Source organism: Mesoplodon bidens, assembly GCF_964165515.1.
Source record: "Mesoplodon bidens genome assembly, chromosome: 2".
NCBI lineage: Eukaryota > Metazoa > Chordata > Mammalia > Artiodactyla > Ziphiidae > Mesoplodon > Mesoplodon bidens.
Window position 1 is genome coordinate 72,511,683 of NC_138177.1, and position 19,020 is coordinate 72,530,702.

The 19,020-nt window shown below is 44.5% G+C and overlaps 1 protein-coding gene across 7 annotated transcripts in view; it reads right to left on the reverse strand.

Moving 5' to 3' along the window:
• Positions 1-19,020, reverse strand: part of SLC25A44 (solute carrier family 25 member 44) — a 45,404-nt gene that overhangs the window by 13,750 nt on the left and 12,634 nt on the right. For 3 of the 7 annotated variants that reach the window (XM_081225150.1, XM_081225148.1, XM_081225149.1), the window contains 2 exons: positions 17,155-17,282; positions 13,353-13,540 (listed from right to left, as the gene is read on the reverse strand). In XM_081225150.1, coding sequence (XP_081081276.1) covers positions 13,353-13,540; positions 17,155-17,282 — 316 coding nt within the window. Of the gene's footprint in view, positions 1-10,515; positions 10,700-13,352; positions 13,541-17,154; positions 17,283-17,423; positions 17,772-19,020 lie in introns of those variants that run through there. The other 4 variants (XM_081225154.1, XM_081225153.1, XM_081225151.1 and 1 more) reach the window with 4 other exon arrangements.

Here is a 19,020-nt window from a genome sequence, read left to right on the forward strand (position 1 = left end):
AAATTGATGGGGAGGTTGCTAGGAGGATGCAAGATTGGGCATCTCTCAGGCAAATTTGTAAATGTATAAACTCCTGCCTGGTGGTCTCAATTCTCTCTATGAACCAGGTGTTGGGGTCATTTTCACTGAGAGGGTCCCGGGAGCAGAGCAGGGGAAGGGCCTGAGGGACATGATGAAGATTTTGAATAGCTACTGTGGAGAAGGGCAAGAGAACTGGCTGGAGACACGAGGATCATGGGCTCACTGAGGGCCCACATGAATTCCAAGAACATGACTCTGTGGAGGCACCATTTTCCACCATGGGTGAGACTCTACAGTGCTGCTCGGAGGCTGAGCATAGGGGCAGAGGAGTGCAGACAGGATACTGAAGTTCGGTTTGACAGTCGGTGGGCTGGAAGGATGAGGGAGCAAAAGAGCTGTGAAACAGAAGTGTGGCTGCCTTGCATCTCCAACTGAACCTATCCAAACAGATGTCTTGATTTCCAACCCCAGACCCATTTCTCTCCCCCAGCCCTCAGCGGGGAGTGTTTCTTCCCCATCTCAGTAGATGGTAAAACCCTCCACTAAACCACCATCATGAAGAGTCAGCATCCTCTTGGAGTTCCCCTTTCCCTCATCTTCCCCTCCAATCCATTCTTTTTTAACCTTTTTAAAAAATATATTTATTTATATTTATTTTTGGCTGTGTTGGGTCTTCGCTGCGCGTGGGCTTTCTCTAGCTGTGGCGAGTGTGGGCTACTCTTCCTTGCGGTGCGCAGACTTCTCATTGCAGTGGCTTCTCTTGTTGCAGAGCATGGGCTCCAGGGCGCGTGGGCTCAGTAGTTGTGGCTCGTGATCTCTAGAGCACAGGCTCAGCAGTTGTGGCACACAGGCTTAGTTGCTCCGCGGCATGTGGGATCTTCCCAGACCAGGGATCAAACCCGCGTCCCCTCAATTGGCAGGCGGATTCTTAACCAATGCGCCACCAGGGAAGTCCCCATAGTATTTTATTAGATAGTTATTATATTTACGTAACCACATTCTTCAAATATTGGACATTTTTCGTGGTTTTCAACTATTTTCCACTGAACATGGAGCTACGATGAATATTTTTTGTATGTAAACTCTTTTGAAATAATTATAGATTTGTACGAAGCTGCAAAGAAATATATCCTCCCCGATGTTATTAACATCTTACACAACTATAGAACAATATCAAAACCAAGAAGCTGACATTGGTATAATCCACAGAACTCATTCAGATTTCAACAGTTACACATACATTTGTTTGTGTGTGTACATCTTTTTTTTTTTTTTTTTTTTTTTTTTTTTTGGCTGCGTTAGGCCTTCGTTGCTGCGCCCGGGCTTTCTCTAGTTGCAGCGAGCAAGGGCTACTCTCCATTGTGGTGCGTGGGCTTCTCATTGTGGTGGCTTCTCTTGCTGCGGAGCACGGGCTCTAGGCACATGTTCAGTAGTTGAGGCAACGGGCTTAGCTGCTCCGCAGCATGTGGGATCTTCCCGGACCAGGGACCGAACCTGTGTCCCCTGCATTGGCAGGTGGATTCTTATCCACTGCGCCACCAGGGAAGCCCCTGTGTACCTTTATCACATGTGTAACCACCACCTCAGTCAAGATACTAGATGCCTTTTAAATATATTTGTCAGACTTCCCTGGTGGTCCAGCGGTTAAGAATCCACCTGCCAGTGCGGGGGACACAGGTTTGATCCCTGGTCCAGGAAGATCCCACACACTGTGGAGCAACTAGGCCCATGCACAACTACAGAGCCTCTGCTCTAGAGCCTGCGAGCCACAAATACTGAGCCTGCATGCCACAACTACTGAAGCCCGCATGCCCTAGAGCCTGTGCTCCACAACGAGAAGCCACCCCAATGAGAAGCCTGTGCACCACAATGAAGAGTAGCCCCTGCTCACCACAATTAGAGAAAGCCCGCACGCAACAATGAAGACCCAACAAGGCCAAAAATAAGTAATAAATAAATTTAAATAAATAAATAAATAAATAAATTTGTCATGATGTGGGCTGGGGTCTCAAAAAAATCAGAGTCTAGAAGCCTAGAAAGACCTTAAAAGAATCCTACCAACAATCGATCATCTGCACAGCAGTCAGAGTACCTTTTAAAGACCAGTCACTGTATTCAGAGCATTTCAAATAAACAGATTTTTAAGCCAGTGGAGAGCCATCTCTCACACACGGAAAAAAAAAAAAAGATCAGTCACGACTTAAAAAACATCAATGGCTTTCCATTTCTCTTAGAATAATGAACTCCCTTGCATCTAGTAAAAATAATAACCTCTCTATATAATGCAACAAAGATAGACTATGGGGAAAATAGATATAAACAACTGTGATGGGAGATTTTAAAAAAGAAATGAATGGCTCAATCAAGATTTTTTAAATGAGCATATAAAAAAAATATATATATATATATATATACTTTGGCCACGCCTCGTGGCATGCGGGATCTTAGTTCCCGGACCAGGGATCAAACCCGTGCCCCCTGCAGTGGAAGCATGGAGTCCTAACCACTGGACTGCCAGGGAATTCCTAAAATATTTTAATAATAAAATTTAAAAGCTCAAACTAATAAATAAGTATAGAATTTTATACCCAAGAAACAGAAACTGCACTCTTTTCAAGTGTACATGGAACACTGACAAAAATTGCCCATAGACTTAGCCATATAGAGCCAGTGACAAAAATTCCCAAAAAAATCAGCATCACACAAACTGTGTTATTTCGCCATAATGCTATAAAATTAGAAATTGCAATAAAAGGAAAACTTTTTAAAAATTACATGTCTGGAAACCAAATGACATACTACTAAATAACCATTGGGTTAAAGAGGAAATGGTAAGGAAAATTACAAAGTACATAAAATTAAATGACGATGCCCATATGTAAAAAAATGAAATTGGACCTCTTTCTCATATCATACAAAAACTAACTCAAAATGGATCAAAAACCTAAATGTAAGAGCTAAAACTATATAGAAGCAAATATAGCTATAAATCTTCGTGACCTTGCATTACACAATGTTTTCTTAAATATGACACTAAAAGCTCAAGCAACCAAAGAAAAAACTCTTCTCAATTTTTTTTTTTTTTTTTTTTTTTTTTTGCGGTAGGCGGGCCTCTCACTGTTGTGGCCTCTCCCCTTGCAGAGCACAGGCTCCGGATGCGCAGGCTCAGCAGCCATGGCTCACGGGCCTAGCCGCTCTGCGGCATGTGGGATCTTCCCAGACCGGGGCACGAACCCGTGTCCCCTGCATCGGCAGGCGGACTCTCAACCACTGCGCCACCAGGGAAGCCCTCAATTTTTAACCTAAATAAATAAAATTAATAAGTAATCTAAATTGGACCTCTCAAAATTAGAATTCTTACAAGTTAACAATAAAACGACAAATAACCCAATTAGAAAATGTGCAATGAGGGACTTCCCTGGTGGCTCAGTGGTTAAGACTCCACACTTCCAATGCAGGGGGCCTGGGTTCAATCCCTGGTCAGGGAACTAGATCCCACATGCACGCCACAACTCAGGAACCCGTGTGTCGCAACTAAGGAGCTGGCAAGCTGCAACTAAGGAGCCTGCCTGCCACAACTAAGCAGCCCACATGCCGCAACTAAGGAGCCAGTGAGCCACAACTAAGGAGCCCTCAAGCCACAACTAAGGAGCCTGCCTGCTGCAAGAGCCAGCACAACTAAATAAAAATAAATAAATAAATTTTTTTAAAAATGAGCAATGAATTTGAATAGACGTTTCTCCAAAGACAATACACAAATGGTCAATAAGCACATGAAATATGCTCAGCATCATTAATCATTAGGAAAAGGCAAATCCAAGATGCTATGACATACCAATTTACACCCACTAGGATGACTACTGGCCGTAATTAAAAAGACAGACCTAACAAGTATTGGTGAGGATGTGGAGAAATCAGAACCCTCATAAACTGCTGGTGTAAATGTAAATTGGTACACTTGCTTTGGACAACAGTTTGGCAATTCCTGAAAAAGTTATACATAGAATTGCTATACACTCCAGCATTTTCACTTCTATGTATATCCTCAAGAGAACTGAAAACACCTGTTCACAGATGGTCATAACAGCATTACTCATAATAGACAAAAAAAAGTAAAAACAACTCCAAATGTCTATCAACTGATGAATGGATAAATGAAATATGATATATCCATACAATGGAATTATTACTCAGTCATAAAAAGGAGTGAAGTACTCATATATACTACAACACGGATGAACCCTGAAATCATTAAGCTAAGTGTAAGAAGCCAGACACATAAGACCACATGTTATATGGTTCCATTTATATAAAATGTCCAGAAAAAGCAAATCCATACAGACAGAAAGTAGATAATGGTTACCAGGAGCTAGGAGACTGGGATGAGAAATGGGAAGTGACTGCTAATGAATACTGTACAATGTTTCTGGAGTGACAAGAATGTTCTGGAATTAGATAATGGTGACAGTTCCACAACTTTTTGAATATACTAATTTCACTCATTAAAGGGTGAATTTTATGGTATATGAATTAAATCTCAATTTAAAAACAAATGACTATGAAAATATTAGATATAAGAGTTCGTAGAAACCAGCAAAAGCAGTAATTATATGAAAATTTATGGTTTTAAACACATTTTCCAGAAAACAAAAATAACTGAAAAAGAAGAGTTAAATGTTCAACTCAAGAATTTTGGAGCTGTTCCCTGGTGTCCTACTGGTTAGGATTCCAGGCTTTCACTGCCGTGGCCTGGGTTCAATCCCTGGTCTGAGAACTGAGATCCTGCAACCTGCATGGCGTCGCCAAGAAAAAAAAAAGAAGAAAGAAAGAAAGAAAGAGAATTTGTGAAGAAACTAATAAAATAAATCTAAATAAATTTTTAAAAATAAGGATAGATACAAAGACAAAGAGACCAACAGTAACCTCAAAACACAGAAATTAAAAAAAAAAAAGGCTGGGCTTCCCTGGTGGCGCAGTGGTTGAGAGTCCGCCTGCCGATGCAGGGGACACGGGTTCGTGCCCTGGTCTGGGAAGATCCCACATGCCGCGGAGCGGCTGGGCCCGTGAGCCATGGCCGTTGAGCCTGCGCGTCCGGAGCCTGTGCTCCGCAACGGGAGAGGCCACGACAGTGAGAGGCCCACATACCGCAAAAAAAAAAAAAAAAGGCTGATTCTTTAAAAAGATTAATAAGATAGAACTCTGGCTACATAAACTCCAAAATAAACAGCATATAATGGAAAAAAGGGAAATAATGAAAATTAAATTAATAATTTCAAACAGTTACAAGTTAATAAAATATAACAGGTGAAAGAGACAAATTTCTGGGGGGGAACCCAGTAAAATGGCAAATCTGTCACAAGAAGAGATAACATCTAAACAGACTTGTAGCCATTAAAGAAACAGAAACACCAAAAATCTGCAACAAACACTATGGGGACACTTTGAGGACAAAACAAAGGTGCCTACTGCATCATTGCTCTTTAACATAATACTGGCAGTCCTCGACAACCCCAGAAAGTTCTAGGCGCAAATGAGCTCTTCCAAACTTTTGAGGACTAGATAATCCTGATTTTATATAAATCGTTCCTGAAGAGGGATATATGTGGCTAATATATTTTTGGTTCTATAAGCTGATAAGGACAGTGAAAGAAAAGAAACCATAGGCCCATTTCACTTATAGCATACAAACACTGATCTAACTAACTCCAACTGTATTTTTTAAATGCATCATAATTAAGTAGATTTATTCCAAGAATGCAAAGATAGTTTAACTTCCATAAAATCTACCAATGTAGATCATCAACGTTAATGAACTAAAGAAAAATTATACGATCTTCTTAACTGAGGAAGAAAACATTTGATAAGTTCAACACCAAATCATGATCTTTTTAATAATTCTCAGAAAACTAGAATGAGACAGGGACTTCCTTTATTTGCCAAAAATACATACCAAAAATTGCAGCTGAATGTTTTGAGGATCCAGAAAAATTCATTCTAAAGTTTACAAGGAAAAAATCAAGGTTCTCAAATAGCTGGGTCAATTTTAAAGCGAAGAGAGAAGAGGAACTTGCTGTACCGGACTTACGGTTTCCTACAAAGGTTTGGTATTAAGAACCCATATGCACTGGCACAAAGACAGGTGAATAGATCTGGGGCAGAAGAGAGACCCAAGGACACAATAGGTGGAGGGACTTGCCATACCATAAAAGGGGCTCCCTAAAGCAATGGGGACGAACGAACTGTTTAGTTGACAATGACTGGGAAAAAAAAAAAAAAAATAAGACTGACTGAGACTACCACTTTACACCTGAATCCAGACAGATCACAGATTTACAGTAGAGAGTAAAATGATAAAATAGCCAATAGAAGAAAACACTGGAGATTATCTTTGTGACCTGGGCATGGGTATAGCCTCTGTAAACAAGACCTCAAAAGCTCAAGCCATAAAATGAAAAACATGAATTACATGAAAATTAAGGGTTTCAAAATACAAATTGAGGGCTTCCCTGGTGGCACAGTGGTTGAGAGTCCACCTGCCGATGCAGGGGACACGGGTTCGTGCCCGGGTCCGGGAGGATCCCACATGCCGCGGAGCGGCTGGGCCCGTGAGCCATGGCCGCTGAGCCTGCGCGTCCGGAGCCTGTGCCCCGCAACGGGAGAGGCCGCAGCGGTGAGAGGACCGCGTACGGCAAAAAAAAAAAAAAAAAAAAAAAAGGTCCAAAAAAAAAACTTCTACAGAAAACAAGTGGGCAGTTCACAGAAAAGGAAACCAAATGACTAATGAGGTGTATGAGGAATTGCCCACACCTATGAGGAATTAGAAATGTGCAAATTAAAATAATAATGAAATATCCCTTTCACACCTTCAGAATAGCAAATATTAGAATGGTAGATACCCAGTGTTGGTGAGGACACAGGAGAAAGGAACAGCTTTTCTGGAAAGCAATCTGACAAAACATAGGTAGATATAAACCCTTGGATCCTGTGATTCCAATCCATTATATACCTCAGAGAAATTCTAGCACTAGTCTGTGAGGGTATGTACCCTGGCATAATTTGTGGAGGAGGGAGCTGGAAGCAACCAGGTGTCATGATAGGGAATGGGTTAAGTGCTGGATGCATATCATGAAATGACAAGCAGCACTGAGAGCTCTGAACCATATGCATTTATAGTATATGGTTAGATCTTTTTAAAAAAACATCTATTAAGTGAAAAAAGACATATGCAGCACAACTATCATTCATATAAATTTAAAACATACACAGACAGGGTACTTCCCTGGTGGCACAGTGGTTAAGAATCCGCCTGCCAATGCAGGGGACATGGGTTGGAGCCCTGGTCCGGGAAGATCCCACATGCCACAGAGCAACTTAGCCCGTGCACCAGAACTACTGAGCCTGCACTCTAGAGCCCATGGGCCACAAGTACTGAAGCCTGCACATCTGGAGCCCGTGCTCTGCAACAATGAGAAGCCCACGCACCACAAGGAAGAGTAGTCCCCCGCTCACCTCAATTACAGAAAGCCCTCATGCAGCAACGAAGACCCAACGCAGCCAAAAATAAATTAATTTTAAAAAATACACAGACAAAACAACACACTTTACAAGGATGTAAACTTATTCAAATGTCACCTCCCTGCACTCACACTAACCCAGACCCCTTCCCCATTGCTCTCCGTTCCTTCACGCTGATTTATTTTTCTTTATGGCACAAGAAAGTCTATTCCACAAGAGCAGGGACCTTCCTATCTTGATCACTGCTGTATCTCCAGCTCCTAAAACAGAGCCTGAGACACTGGAGATGTCCAAAAAACATTTGTACATGAATACATGAATAAATGGCGGACATATAGCCAACAGAAAGCAGGGCCTGTGGGGAGGAGAGGAGGGTAAGAATGAGTAAGGGAAAGCCAATCAATCAATGGAGAGATCTTGCCTGGACATAAAATGACGGTGTGTCATGAATGGTCCATAAAAATGATTAAAAATTATTTTATCAAATTTATTACTATGGAAACTAGGCCCTGCTTGATAAGGCTGTCACCTGCCTGTGCGGCCTCCTCTGATTTTACTCTCACTCTGCCAGTTCCTAGAATGCCCTGACCATTTCAGGACCTTTGCACAAGCTGTCCTTCCTTCCTATAAGCTTTTTCTCTAGTTCTTTGAAAAGCTGGTTCCCTCTTATTCTTTGTTTCGTATCAATGTCACTTCCTCAGAGTGGAATCCCCTAACTATCCTATCTAGTGTTTTCCTTTCCCTCAAGTTGCTCGTTCATTACCTTACCAAACTCCATGATTATTTTGTTTACTTCATGTCTCTACCCACTGAATGTAAGACAGGGGCCTTGTCTGCTTTATCATATCCCCAGCACCTGACACAGTGCCTGGCACAGAATAGTCATTCAAATATTTGCTGAGTGAATCAGTGAGTGAAGAGATGTATCATAAGGTTTTTGTAGGAAAGGTAAAGTCCTAAAACCAGGAGGGAAGGAAACAGGGAGCAGATGAGAGTCTTGATGTTAAAGAACAGGGGTAGTGGGGACATAGCGGGTGGATGGAAAACAGGCTGTGGTCAAACCCCTTAAAGTTCTGATAACAGTGTTTCAGCATTAATGTTCTGGGGTATGGGACCATGGATAAAACTCTTCCTTTAAAGTGTCCAATACTGTTGTGACAGGATGGGACCTGGGACGCTTTGCTGCAGTGCTTGCACCTAGGCAAATGTCTCCTCAAACAACAGAATACAAAGTAAATATAAGGGACTAAAAACAACTACATACATGCACAGTTGGTGCAAATTCTGATCAAGATACAAGAAGACCAAAAAGCCAGCTGTCACTTTCGAGGTGTCAGGAGCAAAAGCAGGGTACTGCCCATGATCCCTGCACACAGCACCACTGAGGGGGTGGGCAGACCACCTAAGCCACCTCTCCAGCGGACCAATGGATCCACCCCTACCCTCACCCCATTTAAGGGACCAGCTCACTCCCCCTCAGAAAAACGAGCAAGGACACCTGTAACTTGTTTTCACTCCCTCATGCAGCAGCATGAGTCTCAATGAAGCCTTGCCTGAATTTCTCCTCTGGCCTCTTATCAATTTCTATTTTAAAAAAAAAAAATTTTTCCTTTTATTCATTTTTTTGAGGGGGGGCAGGTTAATTTATTTTATTTATTTTTGGCCTCGTTGGGTCTTTGTTGCTGCACATGGGCTTTCTCTAGTTGCAGCGCGCAGGCCTCTCACTGCAGTGGCCTCTCCCGCCGCAGAGCACGGGCTCCAGGCGCCCGGGCCTCAGCAGTTGTGGCTCGAGGGCTCTCGAGCGCAGGCTCAGCTGCTGTGGTGCACGGGCCCAGTTGCTCCGCAGCATGTGGGATCCTCCCGGACCAGGGCTCAAACCCGCGTCCCCTGCACTGGCAGGCGGATTCTCAACCACTGCGCCACCAGGGAAGCCCATATCAATTTCTATTGATTAAAGTGTCCAACAATTCAGGTCAACGGCATTGTTAGAATATTGTTCATATAAAGTAGAAATCAAGAGAGGAAGTGTTTCTTTCTATGGTAATACGTTTAGTCCTCACAACCACCCAAGTGAAGGTTACTACTTCCATAACAACAGCTAAAAGTCTAATGCTTTCTACGTAGCCAGCACTGTTCTAAGAGCCTTCCGAGTTTTTACTCATTTAAACCTCAGAAAGACCAACCCTATGAGAAAAGTACTATTGTTCCCATTTTATTTATGAGGAACGGAGGCAGAGAGCAGTTAAGTCTCGCTCACTTTAAGTTGGGCCTTGAACCCTAAATCTAACTCCAAAGCCTGTGTCTTTCCTCTCAACCACCTATAATCAAAACTAGGTTTACTGGGGACTTCACTGATGGTGCAGTGGTTAAGAATCTGCCTGCCAACGCAGGGGACATGGGTTCAAGCCCTGGTCCAGGAAGATCCCACATGCCACGGAGCAACTAAGCCCCTGCGCCACAACTACTGGGCCTGCGCTCTAGAGCCCGCGAGCCACAACTACTGAGCCTACATGCTGCAACTACTGAAGCCCGTGCGCCTAGAGCCCCTGCTCCGCAACAAGAGAAGCCACCACAATGAGAAGCCTGCGCACCACAATGAAGAGCAGCCCGGACTCGTGGCAACTAGAGAAAGCCCGCAGGCAGCAGCTAAGATCCAAAGCAGCCAAAAATAAATAAAATAAATAAATTTATAAGTGCATCCATTATTTAAAAAAAAAAAACTAGGTTTACGGGAAGGAGTAGCTACTTGTCCTAAATGTGCTCCACATTACCTGTATTAGTAAACATCACGTGACTTCCGGAGGCTTAGGAATTGAGGGTAGAATATGGCTGCCAATCAATAACCCACGTGACTGGGCTGGTTCCCCTGGGGCCGTCCTGGTCTCGCGGGGTTTAGACTCTGGCGGGACAAACCCTCTTTTTGCCTCTCGCCCACTTCAACCTACAGCGAGATTGGCAGCCTCACTTCCTCCACCTTACCTCCCAGCAGCGACCAACTTCTGGGTGAAAGTGTCCACCATGGTGTCAAAAAGCTTCACCCTCGAGATGGTAGTGCCGGGGCGCGCAGATTCCTGAGACAATTCCTCAGGCCCCTTTTCCTCACAGCCGCTGCCTACGTTGACGCCACTCGCTTCGGCCATGTTGAAATAAAACCGCCAAAGCTAACTGGCCCGGCCGCTCCGCCCACCGAAGCCCTCGATTGGCCGCTCCCGGCACTGCGCGCCTCCGACTGGAAGCAGCGAATGTCTATCACCGAGCCGCGGGGAGGGGAAACTGCCGGAGGCGGAGGGTTACACACACATTAATAGAAGAAAGATACACTTACGTAACACATTTTCTCGGCAAGCGGGCAAAATAAGCGAAAAGCTCAAGGACTCAATAAAAACGTTTAATTACACTTCGGAGACTTCATACAGTGCAACAGTGAATGTTCGCTGTTAATAGTCACGAGTACATTTTATCAAATGTTAACTGCATCTGCACTTTATTCCCCTGTCCTTAAATACTCCCATCAGGTTTCCTGTCTTGCCCAGTCTCCCTAAAGTTTCTTCCAATTTTGGCTACAGACCAATACATCAAAAATTCCAATTGGTCCAGATCCATGGTCCTGGGAAAATGGAAGCCCACTATCCCACCCCCACCAAGACATTTTAACCAAACCCAATCCCAGTCCCTAAAATATTAGATGGGAAAGTAGGGGCCAGGGGTCCCTTTTAGTAAATGCCCATCATCCTTTAAAACTGTGTGTGTGACAGAGAAAGAGAGAGGAAACAGGTGAAAGACTGAAATACTGTACAAGAAAATAAAACAGAAGAAAGTCTGGAGGAGTCTGGGATGGAAACAACCTAAGACATGAGAAGCAGGAGACTACCTCCTGTCCATGATACTTTACCCACTTTGCAATGGTGGGGAAGGACTGAAGACAAGCCTGTAAGGAGGGGAAGGTGTGGAGCTGAGAAAACCAACCTCCAAAGGTCTCACTAGGATGAGTTTAAAGAGAAAGGAGGGACCCCTGGCTTCTATTATGTTGGTGGTTCTTAGGGTAAAGGAGTGACTGAGAGGCAGGAAGATTCAGAATGATCTGTGGGCCCAGCCCTTTGGATGACCATTTGTGAATAGAAATTGGAGGACTCTTGACAAAGTACAAGAAGGGACAGACAAAAATAAAAATAAGTGAAAGAGAAAATAACCCTCAAAGATAGAGCCCAAGATGGGCAGTGGTGGTGGTGAAGGTAGAGAATTCAGATTCTGATCTTGCCTGGGGGATAGAATGTGGGGCAGCCATAAGAAATATCAAGGCTTCAGGTAGCTAGCACCTTTCAAATTGGCACCATGGCCTCTCCCAGGGGGTGGGACCAATAAGAAAGTTTGAAGGGTCATCCAAGCCAGATGTCTCAAGTAGAAGTGCAGGGTTTGATATGCCTTCTTCTCATTCCATTTACTGCACCTCTCCTCACCTGCAACACAAGCTTGGTAGAGGAGGTGTGTGTTGTGCGGGAAGGATGAGGCAGGGAAGGAGCACTCATCATCTAGCTCCTGAGAGCTTCAACAGATCATCTCGGCAGTATCAGGCTGGTAAATGCAGTGGTCCTGGTATTGGGTGAGTTCCTGACCCACCCTTTACCCGCCTCCAAGCAACCCTCTAGAGGGTACCATGACCGGGATGACTCCTCAGATCGGAGAGAAGAAAAACACAAACAGTTCCACATCTCAGAGATTCCCATTGTGAGACAACATCTGTTTCTGTGAGTCCAAGTGATTGGGGTATATATGTGTGTCATGACTGCCTGGGGCTGAGAACCTCTACTGCCCTCTCCTAGGTTTGGCTCAGCTGGTCGAGGGAGATGCACTAGGGCACACATATCCTCCTGTCACTTTCCAAACCAACTACTCTCTAAACCAGACTTTTCAGGGTAGTGTTCCAAGTCCAGTGTGTCCCAGACAGTCTGATCTATTTAGAGCTGCGCCCACCACTGTAGTCATCTGGGCCAGGAGGAAAAAAACAGCTTATATATCCTGGGGCTGCTGGGACTGAAGGGACTGGGAGGGATAGATAACTGGGATTGAGGGAAAAGCTACATGATATTTTTCCACCTGTCTGAGGAAGGGGTGGGCTCTGACTGCAGGATTGGTGCTTTAGCAGGACTAAGACAGTAGCCTGGTTCACAGAAAAATACACACACAAAATAAAGTATCAACATTTCTCCCCAACCTAATAACTCTCCAAAGAGAGGATGAGTGCTCTGGAGAACCAGAGGTTTTTGCTGCTCCCACTCCCTATGCAAAAGTGCCTGGCACCTTGCCCCCAGTGGCAGGGAAAAGCAGAGTAGTCTGGTGGGCAGCTCAGTCCCAAAATAAAAATAAGCAAGCCTAAGAGATGAAGCAGGAAAGGGCTGATGGCAACTGCTTGGAATCTGGGCTGAAAGCCCAAGAGGAAGAACCAGTGGTAGTAAGTAAGTAAGTTCTATGTGCAGCTCTTCTCAGGATCTCAGGGACACAGATGGAGGGGGAAGGCAGAGAAGGGTTGGCAGGGGATGGATGGAGTGGGATTGGCAGGGAGAGTGGATTTCCTTAGGGCAGGACAGTACCTGTACTGAATGAGTGAGCCCAGTTTGGCAAGAAAATTAAAAAATAATGAGAGCAGGGGATCCAGGCGTGGAGCCTCTTCAGCAAGAGCAGTTCAAAGTCTCTGTCCCTGACCCAGGGCCGGACTCGGTATATGGTGGGGCACCTGAAGAGGGTGCTACCCTCTCCTCTCTGCCCCCGACCCAGAGTAGTGTGGGAAATAGCAGGCTTCTCTCCCCATCACTGGTTACCAGTGTCGTGAGTCCACCAGCTCAGGTCGGAGGCTGAGTTTCTTGAGGCTCTCGTAGCCCACCACAATGACAATGGTTGAGGGCGTGGCTGAGATGATTCTGGCGGAGAGGCCTTTCATGAGGCCCCAAGGCCCCTCTTCTGCCATCAGCTGTCGGAAGGTCAGGATGATGGAGTTCTTGCCCTCAACCTGGAAAAGTCAACGCATTGGAGGACGACGGTCTGCAGTCAAAGCCCCTCTACCCAATCTCCCTCTGCCTTAGGCTAAAGTGGAAAGAACTAGACTTGGGAGTCAGAGGGCTGGACTCTGCTTCTGCGGGACAGTTCAGCACAGTGACTGAGTATGGGCTCTGATGCCAGACTGCCTGGTATGAATTCTGCTCCGCAATTTACTAACAGCATAATCTCAGGTACTTTACTTAACACTTTGCACCCCAGTTTCCTCAAATATAAAATAGTAATGGTAATACCCACCCTGTGTGGTGGTTCTACGAAGTAAACAAAAGAATACTTGTAAATGCTGAGAACAGTGCCTGGCAGACAGTAAGTATTCAATAAATGTTAGTTATAATTAATATCATTAGATAAACTACAGAGTGATGAGTCTTTGGACCAGGTGCTTCTCTCTGGTCTCAGGGAGGCTGGATTAAATCACCTCTAAGGGCCTCTGCAGCTCTGTTACGGGCCAGGGTTCTTGGCCTTCCCGAAGCAATAGAAATTGACTAGAGGCCAGACAAGAAATTCAGGCAAGGCTTTACTGGGGCCCCTGCTGCACAAGAGAGGAGCAAGAACAAACAACAGCTTCCTTTGCTTGCTCACTCCCCAAAGGGGGGTAAGCTTGTTTCTTATATGGGGTGAGGGTAGGTGTGTGTCCAGGAGTCAGGCCAGAGGGGTGGCTTAGGTATTTTGCCACCCCTTTGGTGGTGGTGTGTGCAGGGAGCATGCACAGTACCCTGCTTTTGCTCCCGGCACTTCAAAAGTGGCAGTTGGGTTTTTTGGTTTCTTTGTATCTTTTGGGTCCAGAATTTGCCCCAATTGGGCATGCACACAGTTGTTTTTAGTCCCATATAGTTTCTTTGTATTCCGTTGCTCAAGGAGAGGTGTGTCCATGTGCAAGCCCTGCAGCACTGCAGCACTGCAGCAAAGGGGCCCAGGTCCCAGCCTGTCTCAGCTCTCTCTACCAGTGATTTTGATTCTGATCATCTCAATCCCTCTGAAGCCCCATGGCTAGAGTCCTCCCCCTCCAACCCTGTCATCTCCCACACACCGTGACCTGTCTTCCCTATCATACTGGAACCTTTTCTCTCTTTTTTCTTAATAGTCTTGCCCTCTTCTTCCCCCCCACCCCCATACCTGCCACCAAATTACACTTTTAGAGATTACCCCCTTCAGACCTTCAGCCAATGCAGGACAGACACACTCCTTGTTATACTTCCCTCTATTCACAAGGTGGTCCCACCTCTGACTAAGAACGTCTCCCCATTCCTCTCAGCCTCCTTTAGCGCCCTCCTCCACATTCCCCCTTTCCCTTCTTCCTCTGACTAACTGTGCTCCCCTAATCCTCCACTTATCCACAGCCACGTCAAGGGCTTTTTTAGCTATGGCCCTGGTCCTCGTATGTGCTCTCTCTTCCAGCCTGGGAACTCCTCAAAGTAAGGACCTGTCCTTTCCCTTGAATCTCCTCATGGAACACCCAGAACAAGGCTCAGGAGAGAATAAGGATGGAACCTATACACTTTATTATTTGCAAACCAATCAGATGCCACTCATTTTCAAATGTGTGGGTCGTGGAGGGGGTGCATTCTTTCCTAGGGACCAATACACAGCTGACCCTCGAACAACATGGGTTTGAGCTGCATGGGTCCACTTATATGCAGTATTATTTTTTTTTCAGTAGTAACAAGTAACACCAGTACTAATAAAAAATTTTTAAATAAATAAATAAAATAAATATAATAACCGGGAAGACTTTACCATTGCTATTTAACCTTTATGGATTGCGTATCTCTCTAAACATGTCAAGATATATTCCCGTTTCTCTAAAGTACACAATTGGTTAATTTAAGAATTCCATGCTTATGCTAACATTAAATTTAAAGAGATTATTTTACTTCTCTGGAAATAAATCAAAACTGTACATAAGGAGCTTCCCTGGTGGCGCAGTGGTTCAGAGTCCACCTGCCGATGCAGCAGACATGGTTCGTGCCCTGGTCCGGGAAGATCCCACATGCCGCGGAGCGGCTGGGCCCGTGAGCCATGGCCACTGAGCCTGCGCGTCCGGAGCCTGTGCTTCACAACAGGAGAGGCCAGAACAGTGAGAGGCCCGCGTACCGCAAAAAAAAAAAAAAAAAAAAAAAAAAATTGTACATAGGTAGCAGAGTTACTACATAAAAAATTGAATTTAAAATTGAACTGCCTGCTTATATTACCCACAATGTGTTTAAATATCTTTCACTATAATCTATACCAAAATGATTTAAGTAAAAATTCATTTTTATTTATACTTAAAAAAACCCAAACACTACAGTACTATGCGATCTGTGGATGACAAACCACAGATTCAGAGGGCCAAGTTATACTCAAGTTTTCAACTATGCGGAGTGTCAGTGCTCCTAAACTCCATGTTGTTCAAGAGTCAACTGTACCTAGATTTACCAGCCACCTCCATCCCAACATCCTGGTTTCAGGGAAGCTGACTTCACATCCATCTGCTAAGGTTATTTTCCTTCCCTCTCCTTCTCACTGTAACTCAATGACCCCACTCTCCTGGGCAGCTGTCCTGTTAAGTTACCCAAATCAGATATTAAAATTCCCCCATTCTCTCTACCTAAAGCTTTTTAAAAAACATTTATTTATTTATTTTATGATTATTTATTTTTAAATTTTATTATTTATTTTTTTATTTTGGCTGCACTAGGTCTTAGTTGCAGCATGCGGGCTTCTTAGTTGTGGCATGTGGGCTTCTTAGTTGCAGCATGCATGCAGGATCTAATTCCCTGACCAAGGATCAAACCCAGGCCCCTTGCATTAGAAACACTGAGTCTTACCCACTGGACCACCAGGGAAGTCCCTCCACATAAAGCTTTATATAGCAAAACCTACCATGTGTATATTGTACATCATCATTCAGATTCTATTTCCTTGGACTCGGGGCTGTGAAACTGTCATTAAGCTGACTAAAGACAGGGACTATAATTTCTGAACAACACCACCCAGGGCTTTGTGTGTGTTTGTGCTGAGTCCACACAGAAAAATCTGTGAAACCGTCATTAAGCTGACTAAAGACAGGGACTATAATTTCTGAACAACACCACCCAGGGCTTTGTGTGTGTTTGTGCTGAGTCCACACAGAACAATCTGTGAAACCTGTTCAAGGACAGTCATTTTCACTGTAGAGAGCACATAGCCAAGTGGAGAAGCCAGATAGACTTACAAAATTAACTAAAATCATATTTCTAATAACCACAAAGCTACAAGGTAAGGAAAAGGTGGTTGATAGGCTATGCTATTATGATGAAAGCCTAGAAGAAAGCAGTAAGAATTCCTAGAGGCATGGGCAAGGAAAGGAGTAGAGGCATGCAAGGTAGCAGACAGGATGACAGAAACAGTCTAGGTGATTCAAAGTGCTCAGCTGGTTTCTATAGCTGGTAAGCATAACCACAAGGAAGAGGCTTGGATGACCAGGAGAAGGCTGGCTAGACTAGAGGGCCATGACACAAAGAGGTCAGGAAATACTGGAGGGCCTGAAGATCACACTTCTAATGGTTTATCTGGGAGGAGGGTAGGGGAGAAGACTGGTCTTACCTGTACTCGGGTTCGGATGACATCCATGGGATTGGTGAGGATGGAAGCAGTGGCTGCAGCCAGAGGCCCCGAGATGGCTTGAAAGACGATGTGAGGACACTCCTTAGGGCAGAGGGATGAGAGCTGCTCTGGAATCAAGGGAAAGATAATGCCTCAAGACATGAGGTTCCACTCCACGCACCCCCAAACCTTTTCTACCAGTTGGCAAACCCTCCATCCTTAGCCACCTTAGACCCATCTTTGCTTCCATCTAAACCAACAAAAAAAAATTTTTTTAATTAATTAATTTATTTATTTATGGCTGTGTTGGGTCTTCGTTGCTGCACGCGGGCTTTCTCTAGTTGTGGTGAGCAGGGGCTACTCTTCGTTGCAGTGCGTGGGCTTCTCATTGCAGTGGCTTCTCGTTGCGGAGCACGGGCTCTAGGCACGCAGGCTTCAGTAACTGTGGCACGTGGGCTCAGTAGTTGTGGCTCGCGGGCTCTAGAACGCAGGCTCAGTAGTTGTGGTGCACGGGCTTAGTTGCTCCGCAGCATGTGGGATCTTCCCGGACAAGGGCTCGAACCGGTGTCCCCTGCATTGGCAGGCGGATTCTTAACCACTGCACCACCAGGGAAGCCCTGAACCAACAAAAATGTTTAAATCTCAGGCCCCTTCCAAAAGTCATTTTGCACAGGACAAAATTCCTCTGGAGAAGGGAATTTCAAAACCTCTTTGCTTGCTGACTCCTTTCAGAAATCACTCCTGATGTAAAACTCTTATGCTTATGCTCTACTTTTCACAACTCACTGGCTAGAAAAGCACACACCACATGTTTTCTTATACGTGCACTGGATAACTGGTAAGATACATTAAAAATTGGTAACACTGATTGTCTTTAAGGAAGGAAGCTGGGTGACTGTGGTAGGTGAGGAGTGTTTTCACTGCATACCCTTTCTTACCTTTTGAATTTTGAACCATATGAATGTTTTAAAAAATAAAAATAATTACAATTAAAAGAGAAAATCATATCCTACAGTGAAAACTTTTCTTCAGCCTATATCAAGAAAGGAAAATTGGACTCCCCTGGTGGCACAGTAGTTAAGAATCTGCCTGCCAATACAAGGGACATGGGTTCGAGCCCTGGACCGGGAAGATCCCACATACGGTGGAGCAAATAAGCCCGTGCACCACAACTACTGAGCCTGAGCTCTAGAGTCCGCAAACCATAACTACTGAGCCTGCATGCCACAACTGCTAAAGCTCACGTGCCTAAAGCCTGTGCTCCGCAACAAGGGAAGCCACTGCAATGAGAAGCCGGTGCACCACAAGGAAGAGTGGCCCCCGCTCGCCGCAACTAGAGAAAGCCCGCGCGCAGCAACAAAGACCCAACACGGCCAAAAATAAATTAATTAATTAATTTTTTTAAAAAAAGGAAAATTCATTTTTCAAAATGCTGATGAAGATGGAATAATACCCAGATTCACCTAGTCCCAGTGTCACTAGGAAGTTCACCTGCAATTGAATTATTTTGCTTTTCCCTCTCTGGAGGTGAGAGACAAGAGTTCGTTCATTTATTCAACAAAGATTTATTGAGTGATTACCATGAGCCAGTCACTTTGGGTTCTAAAGATACAACAGTGAATAAAAGAGCCTCAAATCCCTGCCATTATGAAACTTACATTCTAGTGGGGGAAAACAGACAATAAATAAATAAAAAGCAAAATATACAGCTATGTCAGACATGTTGTGTGCTAATTATAGAAAAAAATAAAGCAGGAAAAGGAGATAAGGAATGCCAAGGGCAGAAAGGGTAGAAGGTGAAGTCTAAGCAAAGCCCTAAAGGATAGTATAAGCCTTATAGATCTGTGGCGAGAACTTTTCAAGCAG